This window comes from Choloepus didactylus, chromosome 13 (genome assembly GCF_015220235.1).
Source record: "Choloepus didactylus isolate mChoDid1 chromosome 13, mChoDid1.pri, whole genome shotgun sequence".
Classification (NCBI taxonomy): Eukaryota; Metazoa; Chordata; class Mammalia; order Pilosa; family Megalonychidae; genus Choloepus; species Choloepus didactylus.
This window is the reverse complement of record NC_051319.1, coordinates 93,925,535-93,941,584: the sequence shown is the minus strand read 5'-3', so window position 1 is coordinate 93,941,584 and position 16,050 is coordinate 93,925,535. Positions and strand designations below refer to the sequence as shown.

The 16,050-nt window shown below is 41.3% G+C and overlaps 1 protein-coding gene across 1 annotated transcript in view; it reads right to left on the bottom strand.

Annotated features, from left to right (window-relative positions):
* AFAP1L1 (actin filament associated protein 1 like 1) overlaps positions 1-16,050 on the bottom strand; it is a 72,973-nt gene that overhangs the window by 13,733 nt on the left and 43,190 nt on the right. The window contains exons 15-18 of the mRNA XM_037801531.1: positions 14,170-14,281; positions 5,448-5,612; positions 3,335-3,507; positions 1,234-1,362 (exon numbers count right to left, since the gene is read on the bottom strand). Of these exons, the coding sequence (XP_037657459.1) occupies positions 1,234-1,362; positions 3,335-3,507; positions 5,448-5,612; positions 14,170-14,281 (579 nt within the window). The remainder of the gene's footprint in view (positions 1-1,233; positions 1,363-3,334; positions 3,508-5,447; positions 5,613-14,169; positions 14,282-16,050) is intronic.

Here is a 16,050-nt window from a genome sequence, read left to right as displayed (position 1 = left end):
TGTGACTTCAGAAATGAAAGTTTAAAATAAGACGAAATAACACTAAGATTTGAAAGAGAAATTTACTATGTTATACTCAAAAGTTTAAATAAAGCTATAATTGGGACTTCTCAATATGACTGTACATGAGTAGTTTGGGGAGTGAAAGTCAAGGAATTATCATGATTATGCGGTTCATGTTATGAAACTAATGGTATGTAAAAAAATAAAAATATAGTATATATGAACACTCTTAAACATGTTTGTGTATGTATATAAGTAAAACTTTACCTGCTTGAAAATTGCATTTTAAACAGCAAATGTTAAAGAGTCTAAAAAAAGAGATCAGACTTAAATTAGAGATATGAATGAAATGGACTCGGTTAGGACTAAGGTAAATCAGACTAAAGGGTAAAGGGGTCCATACTCTCTAATCTACAGTTCTGAAATTCAGAAAATTCTGAAAACAAAACTGTGCCTCCTAAGTTTTGCACAAACCTGATCTGAACTGGTGTGAAGCTGTTTATAATCTTTATTCCATGTGGTATGAGTATTTCATATGTCTTGCTGTAGAAATATTAATGTGTTTGCTAACAGGGTACCGCCTGAGAACTTGCTGGGGTGTTTCATCACATACAGTGTATGTACCATATTACCTTTCTAAAATCCAAAAAGTAGGCCCCAAGAATTTCAGAGAAGGGAATGTGGATCAGTATGATGAATGAGCTCTGGGCTTAGGATGGAGGAGTTGGTTTGCCTGTCAGCTCTCTGAACGCCATCCTGCATAAATTTGGGCAAGTCCCTTCACCCCTGAGCTTTAGTTTCCTCACCTATGAAATGGGGCCTTTTCGGGCAGAAAATATATTGTAGGCTCAGAAATCAGTTGTTAGAACTATGTGTTAATAAAGAGTAAACAGAGGGAGATGCTTAAAGTATTAAGAGTTCCTGTTCTGGGTGATGAAAAACTTAGTAATGGAAAGTAATTAATGCCACTGAATTGAACACTTCAAAATGGTTACAATGGAAAGGTGAATGTTATATACATATTGCCACAATTAAAAAACAAAAGAGTAAACAGGTTCTAAATGAGGTTTGAGGGTCTTCCCCTCTGAGCAAAGTTCACGAGTTTGAATGCATGGATGTTTTGGCAATTCTATGCCTTTCTCAATAGCTGTGTTTTTGGTTCTTGGTGAGGTTCCATATAAAGGAAGACACCAGATCTCTGCATTTTAATCAGCTGAGCTATTGCTGTACCTTGGCTTTCTGTAGCACCCTTCCTTGGCTGGAGGTTACGATGGATGGGCTCCTCTTCCTCAGCTCAGAAACGCAGTTGACAGGGAGAGGTTGCTCTGAGGCATTGTTCTGGGGTTTATTTGCTGTTTCCTGTTAATGGCAAGAAATAGTTACATAGGTGACATCTATGTATAGTGTTGGCTATCTATATCCAATCAGCCCTCGAACGGAAGAGGACGTTTTTAAAATCAAAGGCACAACACAGGGTGAGGGGACAAAGATACTTCATGGTCTTGGACTAAAGTTAATGACAACTGAAATTACTCAGTCCTCACTGAGGCACTGCATGGAATAGCTCATTTAAAAGTTGTCAAGTCTATGAAGTAGGTAATATTATCAGTCATCCTTTTTACAGATGAGAAACTGAGGCCTAGAGAAGTCAACTCGTGCTTAAGGCCACATGGGTGGTAATTGAGAGAGCTAGGATTCAAACCCCACAGCTCTCTCATTCTTAACCTCTGTGCTGTATTCTTTCTCATTTTCTAACTTGCCTTCACCCCTTAAATTTTCCAGACAATTGCTTAGTACCTTATCAGATGTAGTTCCTTAAGTATGAATCTTAATAGCTGAGACTGTGGGGAATTTAGAGAAGAATATGTTCTGGCTCTAAACGGTGTCAAAAGGATCAAAAGGGGAGAGAAGGGTGCTCTGGAATGGGAATATTGGGGCTCCTGGTGAAGGAATCTGAGGTGGGGTGACAGAACCTCTCATCCCAGTTCCTCCACCAACCCCCTGTGGCTGGCAAAGTTTTTTTGTCCCTGGCCCTTATGTTCTCATCTGTAAATTGAAGTAGGAAATGCCCCGTGGAGTGGAAGTGTCAGGGCATAAGAAACAGTATCAGCTTGAGACTCATCGGGTGTGGTTTGACCTGGCAGGGTGACGTTGGACAACGATAATAATATAGCTCCCAATGACAACTGATACTCGTCAGACCAGTTATTTCATCTCTGTTTCACTTCCTTGTCTGAAAGCAGGAATAACATTATTCATTTGACAAATATTTATTGCATGCCTACTATTTTTCAGATTCTTTAAAGGGCTAGGGATGTAATGGTAAAATAGATTCCAATTCTTCATAAAAATATAACCCAGTCGGGGAGACAGACATTAGATAATAAGGACACAATTACATATGTATTAGAGAAACTGCATTAAATGCTAGGAGGAAGAATAACACAGCTGGTGGTAATTTAGGCCAGTGATGTCAACTGGGGGTGATCTGCCCCTCCAGGGGACACCTAGTAATGTCTAGTGACATTCTTGGTTGTCATAACTGGGGTGTGGGTTGCTACTGGTATCTAAAAGGGAGAGGCTACAGATGCTGCTAAATATCCGACTATGTGTTGATTTTCTGGCCCAAAATGCCCCAAAGTGCCAAGGTTGAGAAACCCGATTTCAGTCTGAGGTCAGGGAAGTCTTTGAGGAATTCCCATTCAAGCTGAGAGTTTCTACCTCGCAGGGTTAACCTGTGGGTTAGAGTGAAGGATGCAAAGGCCTGGTACAGAGAGGATCCCACAAGAGGACATGAGCCATGGTGGCTAAAAGCAGGGTCTGGAGTCAAAACTTTCTGAATCTGGAATCCTGTCTCCCACTTAGTTGAGTGACCTTGAGCTTGTCATTCAACATCTCCTTGTCTGTCAAACGGGGTTGATACACATAGTACGACCTCACAGGACTGCTGTGAAGATTGTGAGCTAATACAGGTTAAAATCGTGTGCTGGCATATGGTTATCAGTCAATACAAACTTGCTATTCCTTATTCAACATATGATAGCTATTATATAACCCCAAGGCTGGTTCTGAGATCACCTTCAGGATAAAAAGTCAAATAGTGTTATTGCTTGTGGAGAGAACAGAGGCCAGAGGATCAAGAGCACTTGCTCCAGGAGTCTGTCTCCTAGCTGTTTCACCTGTGGCGTGTCCCCTCACTTCTGTGGACCTCAGTTTTCTCATCTGTAAATGAACATAACTCCTACCCTCCAAAAATTATCATGAAGAAGAGCTGTAGTGGGAGAGTTTTAAGGAGTAGCTGCTCCCCTGGGCTAGAAGGGGGTAGACTCACCCCACTCCTGCTGGTCACAGAAAGCCCCAGAGCTGGGCCCCCTGCCAGGGACTGCTGCAAGCGCTCCTTCACAGCCACGAGCCGCAGCTCCAGGTCGATCCGGTGTTCCTCTTTCGCCCGACACTGAGCTTCCAGGGTAGACAAGGCCTCCTCCAGAAGCTTTAACTTTGCTCCTGTTTCCATAGACACCAGGGAGAAGAAGATGAGCCTGGCCCAAAGAGCCCAGGAGTCTGGCAGGCCCTCAGGCTGGAAGGCCTTTCCAGTCCCCCAGTCCTGGTTAAGAGACAGACTCCATGCTGGGTGGTACATTTTTACCTGCACAGTACCCACTTCCCCATTTTCTGGAAACAGCATCCTGATTTTCTGTTGGGAAACTACCTTGTCACTTCCCATTCCAGTTTGGGTGGGAATGACTCCACACCTAGTTCAAGGAGTTGGCACATATAACTTAGACCAGGCCAATAATCACATTTCATCTTCTGGTCACAGTGATTGGTTTAGGGATCAAAGTTGGTTGAATCAAAGAGAATCCTGAGGCTTTTGTTCGGCCATTGGAAAGAGAAGCTTTCTCGGCTGGTTGGCTGAGAGGATTGGGTGAGGGCTGTGCAGCCATTGTGTCACCACATGGGAAAAGAATGAAACCGACATAAAGGAAGGTAGAAACAAGAGTTAGGGAAATAAGCTTCCCGGTGACATGATTTAAGTCCCTTGATCTTGCTATACCTGATTTTTTCGATTTTTCAGTTACATTTTTCTTTTTTTCATTTCTAAGCCAACTTGACTTTGGTTTCTGTTACTTGTAATTAGAAGTCAAAACACAGTGCTTTACATAGACCACGGGTTCCTACTAGAACTTTTCTGCTTATTCAATTTAATTCAACAAATGTGAATTAGTACTTTCCTTGTGCCAAGTGCCATGTCAGGTCTTGATGGGTTTAAAAAAATGAGTCAATCTCATTGTTGGCCGTGAGGGAGACTCTACTGGAGGGTTTTCCAGTAATGGTGAATTCTTTACATTCATTCATTCACTCAATAAATACTGGCTGCCTAATATGTACCAGGCACTGTTCTAGGCCCTTGGGATACATTAGCGAACAAAACAGGAAAAGACCCTTGTCCTTATGGAGCTTATAATCTAATGTGCATATGTATGTGTGCTTGACACAAACAATAAATAAAAATAATAAATATAATAAATAAATGATTCAGGTATGTTACAAAGTGATAAGTGCTATAGAAAAAAGAAAAAATTGAGCAGGGTAAGGGGGATGGTCAGCCTGCTCTATACCCTGGTTATGAGTCTTAGAAAATTCTTTATATCAAAACCAAACTGCCTTCCTATACCTCCTCCCATTGATTCTGGTTCTTGGTCACACAGAACAAGTCTTATCCTTTAAACCTGAAGTTCTACAGATGGGCCCTAGGAACATACATGTTACTGAGATAGTTTGCAATGTTGTAAATTACGGTGTTTTTTTTTTTTTTTCCTAAGGAAAAGGTCATAGGAGCCATCAGATTCTCACAGGGTATATGATCTTGGACATTCCATAAGGAGAAGACTTCTGTTCCCTCCAGCAGGCGTAAAAATCCCATGCTGAAAGAATGCTGAACTGTATTTAAAGAGAGAACTCAAAGGAAACAAGAGAAAATGGGGTCTGGAGGAGCCCAGAGCAGGCAGCGCCTGATAAGGTCATGGCCCTGGATTTCAGAAGAGGATCACGGGAAAGTGTGGGACTACAGAGGGCAGCAGTCCATCCTTCCCCAGTACCTGGACCAATCGGGGCTCAATAGATACCTGTGAATGAACAACTGTGAGGTTCAAAATGATACTTTTTATCACTCTGATTCTAAGACATTTGTTTTTCATCTGACGACATTAAATTTATACATTATTGTGATGCCTTTTTCATCCCCTTATCCAACAGCAGCTATTAAATTGATGGCACTTCCTTTAATCAGGAGGCATTATGATGATGATGAAGAGGAGGAGGAGGAAGAGGAGGAGAAGCTCTGGTCAACTCGGTAAGAAACTAGATGACTATGCAAGAGACTTCCCCTCACTGCACCCAGGCTGAGCTGTGCATAAGCCCTCAGACCACACCCCTGTCGTTACCTGGGCTGTTCCGGATGGCCTCCTTTAGCTCCCTCTTCTCCTGCCGCAGGGCCATCAGCTCTGTCCGGATGGTGTCTTTCTCTTTCTCCATCTTCTCTTTTTCCATCAGGTACCTCCGGGCATCCTCCTCAGCTCGATTCTTGCCGTACTTGTATTGATTGGCACCTGCAGAGATGTGGGGAAGAAAGAGGCCCTCAGTCATGACCTCTGGGAAGGGTACTTGGGTGTTAGCATCTCTGGCAGTCCCATCTTCTCTCTCTATAAAACGGGAATATTTAGATCTATAGCAGTGTGAATACCCTAAGGAAATAAGGAACAAAAGAGAGGCAGCAAAGTACAGTGACTTGGGAGCAAGGGCTTTGGTATCAGACAGGCTGGGGTTTGCATTCTCTTCTGCCCTTTAGTGGTTGTGTGACATCAGGAAAAAGCTAATGGTGGTGTTTTTTGTGCCTTTTCCCCTGGGCTTTAGTTTTCATGTTTATAAATGTGGATATTGATAAACTTACCTGGTAGGGTTGTGGTGATGAAAAGGGCTTACTTAATATAGTACCTGGCAAAATAGTAAGTGCTTAGTAAATGTTACTTAATAATGATAATACAATAAAACAAATTTTGTGATGCCTAATACACCTTGGCTTGAAAAAGGCATGTTTTATAGTCAATTCTCAGTCATATATAAGACAGATAGTTATATATAATTCAGATTCATAGAGAATCCAGTCCTTTGGGCTAAAGTCAGGCATTGCTCATTTTATTACTGGGGAGTTGAAGAGGGAGGGAGCTAGTAGTGTATTGTACATTATGGTGGACAATAACAATAAATAATTATGGCAAAGATCTATTGAGTGTTTACTAGATGTGAGGTACTACATGCTAAGCCATTTACATACATTCCCATTTAATCATCATAACAGCTTAGGATCATTATGTCTCTTTTTTTTTTTTTTTTTTTTTTTTTTTTAAGGAATCTGAGGCAATCAGAGGTTAGACCACTGATATAAGTTCCCATTGCTAATGGTGTTAGAGACAAGGTTTGAACCCATGTCTGCCTGACTAGGGTCCATGCCATGCAATACTGCTCTAGCTGGGCCAAGGCCATAGACCAACTTCTCAGAAAGGGTTTTGTTTTTGTCTTTTTTTGTATGTGGGTGCTATAGAGAGCCACATAGTACTTTGTAAGTTGGTGGGGTGTGGAGTGTGTCCCAGGGTTCACTGATAATTGGGACTCTTGTCTCTTTAGTTTTTATAGGGGTTGCACTGCTTACCCAGTGAGCCCATGCAAAATCAGTTACTGCCACAACTACCATGCAGTGCAAACCTGGTCATAAATATTGGACCCATACATCCTCCAATTTCCCAGATACATAATGGCATCCCAGAGGCTTCCAGACTTTTAGATTTTATAGACTTAATTAAAAAAAAAAGGTAGACCAATAAGAAATTAGTGTTTTATTGTATCAGAAAAGGACCTTAAAAACCCTAACTGCTACCTATTATTTCCATTATTTTATAAAATGAACAATATTTTAACACCCCTATGGTAGGAAAGACATAAATACAGAACAAAATGGTCATTCACATTTAATGGATTAACTTAATGAAAAATTTAGTGCACTGTGCTTATTTTTCTCATTTCATTACAGATGAGTGAAAAGCTCCTTAGGGGCAGCCCAGCAAGCGGACTCACCTTTGGGAACACTGCCCTGGTTTGCCTCAGGGCAGCACGGATAGCAACTTATCACACCCCATACCCCCACCCCAATACTTAAGTCACTCAAATGGTGGTGAAGAAGAAAACTAGGTGATCTCTAGATGGGCAAACACGTTGGTCTAAGTTGTAGGGAGCTATAATCCTGTGGGTCTCATCTTAGTGATAAAACATGTGCTTCGGAACTGCCCTAGGACCTTCCAGAACATGTGAGCTTCCAGGGTGAGTCATCCAGGAGCATTTAGTGTCCAAGTTGAGAAGGCCATGGGGAAGAAGTAATAGGAAAGGAGGGAAAGCCTCACCCCCAGGTCTGGATCCAACTTCCTAAAGTGACAGGACTAGAAAAGGACTGCGAGGGCTGTGATGTTAAGACTCCAGAACTAAGAGTCAGGACACAGCTGCCACTGGCTCTCTGTGACTGTGGTACTGGCATCCAACATGGCCCCGTGAGTCTTTTTTTTTTAAATGGAGCATCTTTATTTATGTACCATAAATTCACCCATTTAAAATATACAATTCAATGATTTTTTTTTGGTAAATTAAGATTTGTGAAATCATCACCACAATCAATTTTAGGATATGTTCATCACCTCAAAAAGAAACCCTGTACCATTTAGCAGTCACTTCCTACTTTTCCCAAACTCCCTGCAGCCCAAGACAACCACTGATCTACTTTCTGTCTCTACAGGTTTGCCTATTCTGAACATTTCATACAAATGGAATCATACAATATGTGGTCTTTTGTGACTGGCTGCTTTCACTTAGTATAATGTTTTCAAGGTTTGTCCATGTTGTAGCATATATCGGTACTTCATTTCTTTTTATTGCTGAATAAAAATTCGGTGATTTTAGGGGGAGGGAAAACATTCAGTTTCCCACCATTAAGTATGATGTTACCTGTGGGTTTTTTTTGTAGATAGATGCCCTTCATCGCGAGGGAGTTCCCTTGTATTCCTAGTTTGTTTTCTATGTCTCACAGGCTTGTTGTTCTTATTTATTTCTCTGTCCCTCCTTTACTGCTTTCTTTTGGATTAAGTAAATATTTTCAAATGGAATACTTTAATTCCTTTACTGATTTTCCCACCGTAATTTCTGAGTTATTTTCTTAGTGGTTGCTCTAGGGCTTACCATATACATCTTAACTTTTCAGAATCTATTTTAGATGTATACTAACTTAATTCCAATGAGACAACTGTTACTTCTGTATAGCTCTCTTCCCTCTTTTTGTGCTATTAATATTATACATATTATATCTATATTTGTTACAAATTCAATACATTGTTATTATTGTTACTTTATATAATTTCATGTCTATTAAAGAGGCTGAGATAAGAAAGAACAAGTATATATAAATATATAATATTTATAAATATATATAAATAAACTGTAAGTATGCATTTGTTATTTAACCTACTTATTTGCCATTTCTGGTTCTCTCCTTTTATTCTTTTGGATTCAAGTTATCATCTGGTGTCATTTCCTTATCCACATAACCTTTGTGCTATTATTGTCAAATATACAGTCAATCCTAATTATTCAGTTTCCATATTTGCAAATTTGGCCTACTTGCTAAAATGTATTTGAAACCTCGAAATCAATACTTGTAGTGCTTTTGTGGTTATTTGCAGACATGTGCAGAGCTGCAAAACAACTGAGTCACCCAACGTGCATATTCCCAGCTGAGGTTCAAACAAGGTGACACTCTGCCTTCTTGTTTCGGCTCACACACTGTAAACAAGTGTCCTTTTCCCACTATATTTAGTGCCACATTTTTCTCGTTTTTGTGCTTTTAGTTGGTGACTTCGATGTTTAAAATGGTCCCTAAGCAAAGTGCTGAAGTATTGTCTGCTTCTAAGCAAAAGAAGGCTATGATGTGCCTTATGGAGAAAATACATGTATTAGATAAGTTTCATTCACGCATGGGCTGTAGTTCTGTTGTGAGTCCAATGTTAATGAATCAACAATATATATTGAATAAGGTGGGTTTAAACAGAAACACACATTAAACAAAGTTATGTATTGATTGGCTGATGAAAATGTTGTGATCTGAGGCTCACAGGAACCCAACACCCTGTACTTCCCCTAGGAGCAGTTCAGTATTCACTGAAAATGGCGACTTTATAGACGAGAACTACCATGAATAACAAGAATCGGCCATAGCTAATTCTATACATTATATGCCCAACAAAATACAAATATACATATATAGTTTTATACAACTGCTTTTTAAAATCAGTAAGAGAAGAAGAAAAATACTTTTTTTATACTGTGTTTTATAATTACATAATTGCCTTTACTAGTGCTCTTTATTTTTTCATGTGGATTTGGGGTCATTTGCTGTCTTGGTTGACAGTTTTTTCAGGTTATCGGTGTTCTGAATATGTTATTCCACTGCCTTCTGGTCTCCACTGTTTCTAATGAGAAGTCAGCCATTAATCTTACCAGGGTTTCCTTATAAGTGATGAGTCATTTTTCCCTGGCTGCTTTCAAGATTTTCTCTTTGTCTTTGGCTTCACAGATGTGTTTGTGGATCTCTTTCTGTTTATCCCCCTTGGAGTTCATTGAGCTTCTTAGATATGTAGATTAATGCTATTCAATAACATTTGGGAAAGTTTTCAGGCATTATTTCTTTGAATACTTGTTCTGCTTCTTTCTCTCTCACTTCTCTTTCCATTACTGCCATTACATATATGTTAGTGAGCTTAATGCTGTCCCACGTTTCTCTAAAGTTCATTTTTTAAAAATTCTTTTTTTCCCTGTTCTTTGGATTGCATAACTCTATTGATCAATCTTCGAGTTCACTGATTCTTTCTTCTGCCAGTTCAAATTTACTGTTCAGCCCCTTCAGTGAATTTTTAATTTCAGTTACTGTACTTTACTCCATGATTTCCATTTGGTTCTTTTAAAAGAAATAATTTCTGTCTATATATTGACATTCTCCATTGATGAGACATTTTCATCTTACTGTTCTCTGTATCTTTAAATATGGTTTCCTTTTGAATATATTTATAGTGGCTGCTTTGAAGTCTTTGTTAAATTCCACATATGGGCCTTCTTACAGGCAGTTTGTAGTTTCTGCTGCCTGCTCTTTTTCTTCTGTACGGGTCACATTTTTCCTGTTTCTTTGCATGTCTAATAATTTTTTGTTGTGGAAAACTGGACCTTTTAGATAATATATTAAAGCATCTCTGGATAGTGGTCCTCCCCTGGGGTTGCTACATGCTCATTTGTTTGTTTAGTGACCTGTATGGATTATTTTAGTGAAATCTATTTCCCCACAGTGTGAAGCTCCTGAAGTTCCTCTTCAGAGATTGCAGCCTTGGCCATATGTGCACGGTTACCCTGAGATGATGATTTTTTTTTTCCAGTGTTAACTTTGATTCTCTCCCTGTTTTCTCTGTTAAGTTATCTGCCTCTGTTGGTATCACACCTGGCTATGAGGCTCTAATAATTGTTGGCTGATGGTTCTGTTGTTTTCAATAATGCCCTGGGTATAAATTGCTCCACATTCTCATCCAATTAAATTCTGTCCTTTTTCAGGTTAGTTTTCGAGGCTTCTCCTTGAGGTTTCTTCTAATCCCAGGATGGCTCTTCCGAGCTGTCTCTTTCCCTGATTCTCTCTGATAAAGTAGCTGGCCTAAGGTTTCTCATGGAGCTATCAGCCTCCTCTTACTTGTTTACCACTAAATCTTCATTGTTTTTGAGAGCACTGTTTGGCTTGAACTTCCTCACACTCTATTCCAACTGGGGCCAGTTCCTTTGGGGAAAGCTCTGTATTTCTCTGTTCTTGTAGCTTGCCTCCCCTGTGAGCAAAATCTCTGAGCCACTTTTCTGCATCTGCGGACAGGAACAGTGACCTGATTCTAATGGAGTGACATCTCCATTTTATGAGCAGAGTGCTGGTTGGGGGCAGTAACTTCTGGACTTCTTGGCTTACCTTTCCCAGCATAGAACCTTTGCCCTATGAGTGATTGGGGCCCAAGTATTCTTGGCCTGCCACACTTGTGGGGGAAGCCTCTGCCCTACAGGTTGGATCTGGGTTGAGGAAGGGAGTTCCTATCCTCTGGGCCCCACTCACTGGGAATTTAGCTTCTGCAACATGGAGCTGGGTTTGATGAAAAATGCTGGCAGCCTGCTTCTCCCAGGGGAAGACCACAGTCCTTGTCTGGAGCTGGGGAGAAAGGGAGCCCTGTCTTCTTGGCCACACTTGCCTGGAGTGGAGAATCTGTCACACTGAGCTGGGGGGAGGGGTGGAGGGAGGGAGCAGTCATGGCTCAAATGCCAGACTCTTGCTATTATGAGATTTAGTAAGTTTCCTAGAATAAATGTTTCTTTATTTGCTATACACCTTTAGAACAATTTCCAGAGATTTCAAATGATTATTTGTTTCAATAATTTCTACAAGTTCTGGTTGTTTCATTGGAGAGTAAGTCCACGAAGCTCCTCACACCACCATTCCTCCCAGCAATCCCCTCGGTCTTCATGATTCTTGCTTCCTGGTATTCATGCCCTTTTGTAGTCTGCTCCCACACTAAATAGGGATAACCTGATAACCACTAGGATATTGCAGAAATGACAAGAGCGTGACTTCCACAAGACACTGCAGTTTCTGTCTTGATGCACCCTCTTGGATCTCTCACTCTGGGGAAAGCCAGCTGTCATGCCAAGAAGGACAGACAGCCTCATGGAGGGGTCCACATGGCAAGGAACTGAGGCATCCTTCCAATAACCAGCACATATTTGGCAGGAAGTGAGTAGGCTGCCTTGGAAGTGGAGCCTCCAGCCCATCAGGCTTTCAGATGACAGTGGCACTGGCTGACATCTTGACTGCAACACCTCAAGAGAGTCTGAGTCAGAAGTGTCTAACTAAGCCACTCCTGGATTCCTGACCTACAGAAACTGTGTGACATCATAAATGCTTATTGTTATGAGCTGTTAAATTCTGCAGTAATTTGCTATGTATCAATAGATAACTAATACAGTGATTATGGACTTTGATGTCCTTTAGTTTCTTCATCTGAAAAACAACATTGTTGGACTAGATCAATAGTTCCACACTGTGGTTTTCAACTGCCCTTCAAGGAGCCCGCAGTATGGAGGAAGGGGGAACCAAGTGGGTCTCCCCACTCTAGCCAGAGCAGTTCCACTTTTATCTCGTTTATAAACTGGGTTTCCCTAGTTTGTTTTGAAGAGAGTGTACGTTTATGGTTGTCTTTTTGTGTGTGTGTGTGATTTTGGTAATCTTACATGCTTATATCATTTTAAAATGGCCATTCCAAAAGGTCCTATATTTCCAGTGCATATGCGAATAGGGGGTGAGGAATGTTAAACAACAAGCCTCTAATTGTTCAAAGGAGAAACTTAGATCCAGAGAGGTGAAGGGACTTTTACAAAGTTACACAGTAAGTTAGTGATCAAGTAAAGAATGGAAATCAGGTCTTCTGACTCCCAGAATAGATTATCTGTACTTCTGAAATGGAGCTATAAGATAGAAAAGTATTTTCGAAAATAAATCTTCACAAAATTAAGACAAGAAGTTGACTTTGTTCAGGTACAGGCAGAAGAAATGTGAAGTAATGTAGGAAAGACTTTTGGAGCATGCTGTCCTCCTGGAAGCTGGCTTGCTTATAAAGATAAATCACACAGGAGCAGAGATTTGTGTTGTAAATCAGAAAAACTTACAATAGAGTTTCTGGACAGGCTTACTGGCACACTTAAGTCATCATTGTGCAGTGTGGCAATCAGGAAATTCACCTGCACCCATGTGATGCCAGGCAAAGCCAGGGCTGGGACACAGAAGGGAGCCATGCCTGTCATGGCCACTGCCTTGGAGACATTTGGAGGGGTTCAGTTCTCTTCTTATTACTCTCAACCAGTAACCATAGACTCTTAGCCTTTGAAACGGATACAGCTTGTAGATAAACTTTAAGTACAGTAAATTTTCATTATCCACAGTAGTTATGTAGTATAAAGTCACCAGGAACACTGAATTAGTGAATACTGAACCCCTGCTCCTAGGGAAGTACAGGGTTGGGTTCCTGCAACCTCTGGTCACAAAATTTTCATTAAGCAATCAACACATAAGTTCGTTTTATGTGTTCTTTTGTTTAAAGCCACCTTATTTAATGTATCTATTGTTGATTCCTTAACATGGAACTCACAGCCTATAGCACTACAAATCATGCCTGAATGAGGCTTATCTAACACATGTATTTTCTCCCTCAGGCACATGACAGTTTTCTTTTCTTAGGAACACTAGACAGCACTTCAGCACTACACTTGGGGGCCATTTTAAACAGCAAAATCACCAACAAAAAGCACAAAAATGTGGAAAACACAGCGCTAAGTATCCTGCCAAAAGGATACTAGTTTACAGTGTGAGAGCTGAAACAAGAACGCAGAGCGTTGTTCTGTTTGACCTCAGTTGTGTGTGCTGGGTGATTCAAATTTTTCACTGCTTTGTGCATGCCGCAAATGACTGTGAAAGCACTGTGAGGATTCATTTAGAGGTTACAAATAAATTTTAGCGAGTGGGAAAATTCACAGATACAGAAATTTGTGAAAAAAAGAGATTGCATATATTTTTGGCCTTACCTGGTGTTAAAAAATTTTTTAACTACTTGCTAATGTTAAAAAATAAGTAGATTTCACATGAAATCTAGATTTCTGTCCTCTTTTGAATAATTGGCAAATCTGCACCAGTGGGCTTTCTCTGCTGGCTGGCCACCATCGGCTATAGCTGAGTGGCGGCCAACCCTCGAACTGGGGCCTGAGCATTCCAGCCTCCCTTGTTCTCCCTACTCCCTATCATTTTGCCTCTGAGGCCACATGCTAGCTGCCCTTTATCACTGCACTTGTGCTGTTATTTTTCTTGTGGGAGGGTATTTTCCTACACCTCACTTCACTCAGGTATTGATCTGCCTGACCCCTGGAGGAATCTAGCTTTTAGACCCTTGCTATTGATGTTTTCTCCCCTTCCTCCCTCACAGCAGAGAAGACCCACACAGAACTCACTGGAGGCATGGCGCTTGACTTTGACCTGCGGGTCCACTCGGTGGGACATCTCACTGCAGGAGGAGGCGTGGCGCTTCACCTGGGCCCCTGGGGGATGCTCGGGCTCCCCATCCTGGGGCAGGAGATGGAGAAAGAAGGTTAAGTACAGGGAGCCTCAGACTCATCAGTGCAGAGGATGTGTAATGCTTCTTGCTGGGTAGATGAGTGCTACAGAGCCTGTGAGATCTTGGCCTCATATCTTTAAACCTGGGCTCTCAACAGTTTATAAACCACTTTCACTAGCAATATGTCATTTGATGTTCACACCTTCCTGTGGGGGCAGCAGAAGGCAACCCTAAACTGGAGCACCTGCCGAAAAGAAAATCAGGAAGTCTCAAAACTGAATGCCCATACTTGGTTTATCATAGGTTTACTGTCCTTGCTTTATTTGGAAATACCCTTAAAATTTTCTGAATTACTAATATAGTGTTTTCCCTTTAAAAAATAAAAAAAGTTATGGTTGAGATTACCCACTGGTAGAAGTGATGTAACTTAGTAGATATTGGCATATCAAGGGTATTAAGAATGCTCAAATTCCAGTCAAAGCTTAGGAAACCATGGAATATAATAATGTAATATAACAATGATATTGATAACAACTATTTACTCCTCTTTGTGAGAACTTCCAATGTGCCACTCACTGTGCTAAGTTCTTTACATAAGGCATTTCCTTTAGTTCTGCAGAAGTCCTGTAAGAGTTTTTTTTTCATGTACATTTGCAGTCAGGAAGTGAGGTCCAGAGAGCTGAAGCCCAAGGTAACTCAGATGCAGCCCTGGATTTGACTCCCAAGTCCATGTCCCTAAGCACTAAGCTGTTTTGCTACTAAATTCTGCAACTAAGAAAAATCTTAAACTGCATCCATTGGTTTATCTGAGTCTGAAGAAAGATCATGTAAACAGAAGAAAGATGGCCAAGAAGTGTCTAGAAAAGCTGAGCCCTAGATGTGAGAGCTGAGTGTTCTCCAGAACTGTCTAGCGCCTGAGTCCCAGCCCACAGACACATCGGGTTTCCCTGGCAGCTTGATTCCCTCCCCTGGTTCTGAGGCCTGACCCACCACCCATCAGTGTCTGATCAGAATGTGACTTCTCCAATTGTGACAGGGGTAGAAGGCGCAGGGCGTGCTGCCAGGAGTATTCCATGCTGTGTAATGACCACAGAGGCCTCACTGTAAATCAACAAGCCGCCATCTCCTTGGTTTAGTGAGTAAGACAGAGACTCTATCCTGGGAGCTGAAGCTCAGACTGTGGATGTCACCAGGTGAAGGGTGGTCACCCAGTGGCATGCCCCAAGCCATCACTGAAACAGCAGCCTCAGTTCACAGAGCAGTAAATGGAAATGGAGGGCCCAAGCACCTTGATCAAACTGGGGTTGAGGCCTCACATTTCTGTAATGCTTTGCAACTTACAGAGCCCTTTCTTCCTCCTAATCTGGGGCTCCTTCCTCCTGTGCCAGGGATTCCTGGATCCTGAGCCATGATCTGTGATAAGAAGCTCCCCCCCCTGCCCCTTCTACTTGCTGGTTAAATGAAAGTAATCTCTCTGAGGCAACGGAAAAAAGGAGCAGAGAGGGAGAGGAGAAGGGAGAGCTAATAAGTGCTGCGCTGGTTTGGATATATTATGTCTCCCAAGAAAAACCAGGATATTTAATCCAATCTTGTGGGATGTTTGGATTAGGTTGTTTCCATGGAGATAGTGTAGGTGATAATTTTGATTAGATTATTTCCAAGGAGGTTTGGCCCCACCTATTCAGCGTGGGTCTTGATTAGTTTACTGGAGTCCTTTAAAAAGAGCCACACAGGCCCAGACGCTTGCTGATGCTTAGACATGCTTGGAGATGCAGAC